Source organism: Lichenostomus cassidix, chromosome 5 (genome assembly GCF_008360975.1).
Source record: "Lichenostomus cassidix isolate B80296 chromosome 5, HeHo_3.0, whole genome shotgun sequence".
Taxonomy (NCBI): Eukaryota; Metazoa; Chordata; class Aves; order Passeriformes; family Meliphagidae; genus Lichenostomus; species Lichenostomus cassidix.
Window position 1 is genome coordinate 6848487 of NC_139486.1, and position 6796 is coordinate 6855282.

The following is a 6796-nucleotide window of genomic DNA, read 5'->3' on the forward strand; positions in this document are numbered from 1 at the left end:
AATTACCTCTTCTTTTTTCTTTTCTTCTTCTTTTTTTCTAAACCCATGTATAGAAATAGAGGTCAGTGGAAGCCAGAGGGCATTTTCCCAGTTATAAGCAGCCTGTGCTGGATGTGATTTAACTGATGCTATTAGCCTGGGAGGGAGGCAGAAGGCTCTCTTCTAGGAAATGCTCCGTGTGAATGGCTCCCTGCTCAGATGCAGCATTGTCAGGCCTGGGTGTCGGCTGGGTTCTGTTTGCTTGTTTTAAAGAAAGGCTTTTTAAGCAGAGTTCAAATGTGTTCTCCCCAGAGCAGCTCTAATGGGTACACTGAGCAAAAGGAGCACTGGGGCTTGCAGAGAAGCACACCCCAAACCACAGGCTGCATTTTGCAACATCATCTCGGCAGGCTCAGGGACTATTGGTTTGCCCTTTTGTCTGGAAGCACAGTTTGGCAGCTCTCAGTGGCCAATCCACCCCCTGGAGTCTGCAGCCCCATGCCCAGGACAAGCAGCAACAGCCCTTACAAAGACCTCAGATGGTCTTTTTATTCAGCAGTGATTTAATTGCAGCTCTTGCCCCAGGACAGTATCAAAGACAGCTCAAGGGTCCTGACTACAAAGAGCTTTGGAGCAGGCGTTCTGACAGCAAACTGTTCTCACTGTTTTTCAGGCTCCCCCTTTCCAAAGGCAATGATTTGGCTCCACCAGGAGCGGCAGGAAGCCTCCAGTTTCTCAAAAACTGGGTAATGAGATTACGGGAGCACTCACAAGGCTTTTGCTCTGCGTTGCAGAAGAGATCTCTGTGCTCTGAGAACTCAGTGTGCCTCCTCGGGGCCTTCTGACTTACAGCATCTCTGAGCAGCCCATCTGGTGGGAAACCTGGGATGTTTCAGTCGAAAAACTAGAGAGGGACAAACTGTGAATTCAAGAAGAATACGTACAATTTTAAATCCCTCTTGGGCAAGTTATTACCCTTCAGATAACAAGTAATGCTAAATGAAAAGCTGGATGGGACTTTGAGCAACCTTCTCTGCTGGAAGGAGTTCTGCCCATGGCAGGGGTGTTGGAACTGGATGATCTTTAATGTCCCTTCCAGCCCAAACCATTCTGTGATTATATGGAAGGCAAAAAACTTGCATGTTACCATTTTACGGTGGCTCTGCAAGCAGAGAAAAAATAACACACTGTGTATTTGCTCTTAGCAAATATACAGATTGTAATATTTAAGAATGTGTTTGCTACAAGCTGTTTATAGTCAGAAATCATTTTCACTCAGAAAATACGTGTGTGGCATTTAATCCTGTAAAGACTTAGGTTAGGATATGCCTCCTCTCAAAGAAGAGAGGGCACTCCTTTGCAGCTTTCCTTCCTCCCTGAAGAGAACAGTCCAATAATGGAACATGGTCCTGGAGGGGCATCAAAATCTGTCCCTTGCTCATGCAGTAGTGGTGAACAAGGGAGGAGTAGGAAGGAGGAAAAACACATGCAAATCCCTAGAGTTTAGAAGCAAATTTAGAAGACAGATGAGGACTCCAGGGCTTGTCAAAATGAAGGTTGCCACCCCTACATCAAGGCTGCCAATTCCCTTGAAAAGAGCAGCCTTATGGCTCCTGCAAATATTTATGCAGAGATATATTAACTGCAGTTATACAACACGAACTTCAGGATTCATCTCCTTGAGATATTTATTTTCATTAAAAACAAACTCTTTGGGAAACACAATACGTATTTCCCTCTACATTTCCATCCATCTGGTTTCAGAAGAGCAATTCTATGGGATACAAACAGTCCTAGGCACCACACAGAGTACTAGACAATGTTTAAACCTCACACCCAGCAATACAGTCTTAACTCCAGTAAAGCAGAGCAGGAATAAGTTCACATTTAGGAAAAACGTAACTGAGTTACATGGAGGTCTCCAAGAAGGACTTAGGTGGGAATTAGCTCGAGTTTAAAAGTTAGAGAAGTAAAAAAGTCAAGTACACAAATCAAAGTACACAGTCCTTCACAGTTATCTCAGAGGTGAGGGGAATGGTGGTTCAAGAAAATCAACTGCAGAGAGCAGCCACCCCCTAGGTGCAAAATGCCAAAACATCCAGAATTTCAGCATCTGAAGGCTACACAGGGGGACAATTACTCTACCAGGATCGTATCAACGCTTTCTTGGATGAGATCTGACTCCAGTATGCATTCATCCAAGTGGTCTTGGGACAAACTGGAGCTCTTCCCCACACCCTCGCTGTCACAGTAAGGGTGGAACCTGGGGGTGGCAGGGCTCTCCAGCCGCTGGCAGCGGCTGTACTTGTGCTGCTTCCCCCTGTGCGTGTACATGTGCTCCAGCAGCTGGCTCTTCCGGAAAAACGCGCGGCCGCAGACGGTGCAGCTGATTTTTCTCTTTCTTGAGAAAGAAAAGTTACAGTTCAACTCCACCGGTTCGTGGTCCTTGGAGATGAGGGAGAGCTGCCCGATCTGCAGAGGCTCCAGGTCGCTGCAGCTCGGATGCTCCAGCTGATGCTCGTCCTCCTTAAGGAGGAAGGCCCCGAGGCGATGGCCGTCCCCAGCCTCCCTGTCCTCAGCCAGGGGCTGCACCTCACCCAGGTCGCTGCTCTCCAGGATGGAGGCCGGCACACCGAAGGGCAGCGAGCCAGAGACGTGGGTGTGCAGGTGCTGCCGCAGCCCTGCCCGCGAGTCGAAGCGCTCCCCACAGTAGTGGCACAAGTGCACCTTGAGGCTGCCCTTGGCAAAGATGGGGCTCGCTACCTCCGGAGACGGAGGGGTGCAGCTCTGGGACACCACGGGCTCCGAGTCGCACCTCTCCTGCTTTATGGAAACCGAGAGCTTGGGGCGCTCCTCTGCCGGCTTGGCGAGAGCCGCGGGCTGGGCTGAGGGGCGAGCGACCTGCTGCTCCAGGGGGCCTTCGTCCAGGCCGATGGCCAGGGAGAGCTGCAGCTGGGGGTGATCGCCCTGGGCTGCAGCCCTGCCGCCTGCCTTGGGCAGGCTCTCCTTCGCTCCCAGGCGCTCCTTCGCCAGCTTGTGTGCTGTGGAGATCTGGATCCCGTACAAGTTGGAGGACTGGACGGGCTCTGGGGAGAACGCTTGGTTCATCTCGATGGCGATGTGGGAGAGGTGGTCTGCGTGCAGAAAGCGGATGCCCTCCTCCAGTCGGCTCTGGCTGACAGTCTGCTTTGGCCCTTTCCCAGTGTACATGATATGTAACAAGTAACTAAATATGTCAGGCTGGATGTCTGTAGGCTGAATCTTTATGCACTCGCTGAAACAAAACAGATGATTAAGTACATACAGGGATCCAAATTCCGATCTCTTACCTGCCCATTTGCTGCAAGAGTGCATTTACGCGCAGCACTCCCTGCCAGCCCTGCAGAAGTGCAGAAGCTCTGTTTGCAAAGCCAAGTGCCTGAGCCTGCATTTATCCCTGTAATTCTGAAGACCAGGAGCACAACCACAGCTGAGGCTGGTACAAGTGACCAGCCCTGGTCACCCTGTCCCTCCCATGCAGAGCCAGCTGCAGCCACACGGCACTGCAGCAATGCCATGCAGGCTGTGCATCACTGGTGTGTGCCACTCCAAAACATGAGGCAAATATTTGTGTATTTAAGTAATAAATTCAGCTGCCATTACTGTGTAATCTTTGTGAGCATTGCACTTAAGAGTCAGCAAACAACATCCACAGGGAAAGGCAGTTTACCCATCTCATTTCAAGCCAAGGGGCAACACAGCTGATCCTTAAGATTATCCTGCAGAGGTGCTGGAGGCCACAACCCTCAGAAAGGAAGGGGAATGGAGAAGGGTTTAATCCATTTAAAGCAGCAAGTTCCAGGTGAGAGGCCAGACCTTGGCACTGCTGTTGCTATACCTGCAGAACCACTCCTGACCTGGCCAGGTGAAGTATCTGAACAACAGCTTGAAATGAATTGATGATCTCAGTCTCAGCCCTTATCTGCAAGAATCTGAAGCACAGATTGTGATAAGGCCAGAGCTTCTCGATTGCTTCAAGCCTGTGGATCCTGCCAGAAGGGACAATCTCACCCAGCAAGCTTGACTACAACCTAATGCAAAGTACTGGACACACTGCACATGGGCAGGACACACCAGGATATCCCTGGATTCCAAATCTGCAAGGTTCTCATGGCAGGAAGATGGTGGTACTTACATGCTTTATTTACCTGGTCACACAAATGTCTCATCTCCAAAATACAGGGTCTGATGTTGCCATATGCTGACTAAGAAAGTGGTTTTAAAGGGCAGCATGCTCTGAACTGGGAATGTTTACAGAGCCAAGGACTGTGCTGGGTTAGGAAAATAATCTCAGGCCATCTAACATCTCTACTTATATCCTTTTAGACTTCAATACCTTTAAAAAGGAGAAAAAGCAGAATGTTGAGAGTGGTTAAAGGATAGGAGGAGAACTGTGTGTCCTTACCTTGTCTGATGAATAAATATCATCTTAAAATAGTTTGAAAAAGCAGCGAGCACCGCTCTGTGGGCTTTGAAGTAAACATCTCCAATGGCAACTGTGCAGTCACACAGAAAGCCAAACTCCCGCTGCATGTTCAGCTGCTGGAGGAGGAGGACGCTGTGGCCGGTGGTATCCATGGTGTCCCTGGGAGCAAGAGAACAAGATGTTCACCTCATTAAGAAATCAGAGAGCTCCCAAAGGCTCAAATGCTGGCTTCTCACCACCGAAACGAGATGGACGCCCGGCACGGAGCCTCTTCCCTCCTCCAGACGGTCCCTGCACCCCAATTTAACAGTGTCTCCTTCCGACACCAGCGCCGGTGCTCAAACGCACATCCAGCGAGCTCAAAACCTCTCAGGGACTTTTCCATCTGCCAGCTACACTCAGAGGTGCCTCTCCCGCTGATTAACTACGCTCCGTGGGGTGTCAGCACTAACTTTAAACCTGACTCGCCTTTTCCCTCCGACCTGCCGGTGCTTTCCGCTGCCGCGGAGCCGCGGCGGGGGCGCAGGGGGAGCGGGGCTGAGCGCGGCACAGAGCAGCGCTGTGCGCCCAACAAAGCCCCCATTGTGCGCGCTGAGCCGCCCCGGCCCCGCCCCGCCCCGCCAGCGGCCCCTGCGCAAATAAACGCTGATATTTGCTATTGTTTCCGCAGAAAATTACTGGGGGGGTTGGGGGGGGGGGGGAGACACGGCGCTCAGCGGGAGGCGGCGAACACAGCCTCCCCGCGGCTCGGTGCGGAACCAGCGCCCTCCTTCCTTTCTTCTCTCCCTCCCTCCCTCCCTGCCTGCCTCCCTGCCGGCCCCGCGGCTCCCCGCGCCCGCGCAGCCGCTTACCCGCGCGGAAGCGCCGCCACCGCCCGCCCCCGCTGCCCGCCCGGCGGATGGGGTGGGCGCTGCCCCCCCGCGCTTCCTGCCGAGCCGGGCCGGGCCGGGCAGGGATGGGCTTCTCCCGGGAAGAGCAGCCCTTTGCGCGGCCCCTGCGCGGCCCGGCGGTGCGGTGGGCGCGGCCCCTGCGCGGCTGCGGGCGGCATTGCCGCGCTGCTCGCCCGCAGCTCCTGTGCCACGGAGGAAGGGAGGGAAGCAGCGGGTGCACCCCCGCGGGGGATTTTTTGGGGAAAGTGCGAGTTTTCCTGTGCGTTGCCAAAGGCATCACCCTGGGCTGGGGGGCTTGGCTTTCACTCGCCCAGGGGCGGAGTGTTGCCTGCTGAGCGCCTCAGCTCTCGGCGTAAAGCGGGGATTTTTTGTGTTGGTTTGGGGTTTTTTTTAGCAGAAACATAAAAAAAAAAAGGTGAAAGGATCTTCCCGGGTCTGCCCGCTCGTGAGAAGGGATGAGAAGATAGGATCTGAGTTCCTCACCGATGTCTGCGGCCTCGGTGCTGCTTTAACCACCGCGGCTCCTGGGGACGGAACATTTCTGTGTCAGGCCTCCTCCAGTCGCTCGCTGATGTTACACCAGGGGTTATTTTAGGCGAGAGCAGCTGTGCCGGGTGAGGTGCCGGGCAGAGGAGGGGCGCAGGCGGCATTCCCACCCTCGCCACGGCCACCTGGCCACCAGCAGCCCCTCCCGAGGGTCCCCCTGAGCCCCACCCCTCTGCTCTGGCACTCAGTACAACCTCGGAGGTGTTTTTCCGATGATTTGTACCAAATTGCATTCTGGACGTGTTCAAACTTCCAGTGTGTACGGCGTTCTGCTGCCACCAGGTTAGTTTGATGTCCACGGGTTGTTTTTCCAGCTGGAAAAGGCAGTGAAAAATTGCTGTTTGTGTGCCTTTGTCATGATTTTGGTGCAGTTTCCAAGATCTATCACACTCACCTCCTCCATGGCATCTCTGCTGACTCAGGGCCTCTGCAGGAGACAGTCTGTGCCTCGGATCATCCCTCTTGGTTTCCTCTCAGCGTTTCATAGTTTGTAGTCCATTTTCCTATTGCATCCCCATAACTGCAGTTCTTGAATATTTAAGGCAATTAATGCCCCTGGCCACCAGAATCCATCATTTTATGGGCTGTTTCCAGGCAGCCTGAGCCTGGGTGGATGACGAAGATGGGCTGAGAGATGACAGAGCGCAGGCTCCAAAGCATTTTCATCCATGTGTTTGCTGCTTATCCCACTAACCAGCACAGCTCTATCTTTTCCACTGCCCTGTATTTTAGTTCTTCTGTTTTAAATATAAAGCTCGCAGGACTCAGGACCATCTCTCCCTCCTGTGTTTGCACAGCAGAGGAATTGAGACATGATGGAGCTATAATCCTGCTGCTCCCATAAATATCAGCAGCCACTTTTCTTCCCCAAAAAAGGTTGGCAGTAGGTGGCTCAAGGTTTTGTACTCTGTTCTGG

At 52.8% G+C, this 6796-nt stretch overlaps 1 protein-coding gene across 5 annotated transcripts; it reads right to left on the reverse strand.

Moving 5' to 3' along the window:
- Positions 1–1649: 1649 nt before the first annotated feature.
- Positions 1650–6721, reverse strand: ZBTB25 (zinc finger and BTB domain containing 25). 5 transcript variants are annotated; one of them, XM_085061170.1, is made up of 5 exons: positions 6275–6320; positions 6104–6194; positions 5818–5858; positions 4424–4603; positions 1650–3253 (listed from the first exon to the last, which is right to left on the reverse strand). In XM_085061170.1, the coding sequence occupies exons 4-5, from the start codon at positions 4594–4596 to the stop codon at positions 2116–2118; spliced, it is 1311 nt and encodes a 436-aa protein (XP_084917296.1). In that variant the 5' UTR covers positions 4597–4603; positions 5818–5858; positions 6104–6194; positions 6275–6320; the 3' UTR covers positions 1650–2115. The 5 variants fall into 5 exon arrangements, with proteins under 5 accessions (XP_084917296.1, XP_084917292.1, XP_084917293.1 ...); XM_085061166.1 differs by having other exon boundaries at positions 5818–6194; positions 6275–6721; XM_085061167.1 differs by lacking the exons at positions 5818–5858; positions 6104–6194; positions 6275–6320 and adding an exon at positions 5296–5438.
- Positions 6722–6796: the final 75 nt, after the last annotated feature.

Excerpts from the sequence above, each read along its gene's own strand:
- ZBTB25 (XM_085061166.1), bottom strand. Across the intron at positions 4,604-5,817 it reads CACCGAGGCCGCAGACATCG|GGACACCATGGATACCACCG; the intron begins GTGAGGAACTCA and ends TCTTGCTCCCAG. Across the intron at positions 3,254-4,423 it reads ATATTTATTCATCAGACAAG|CGAGTGCATAAAGATTCAGC; the intron begins GTAAGGACACAC and ends GTTTTGTTTCAG.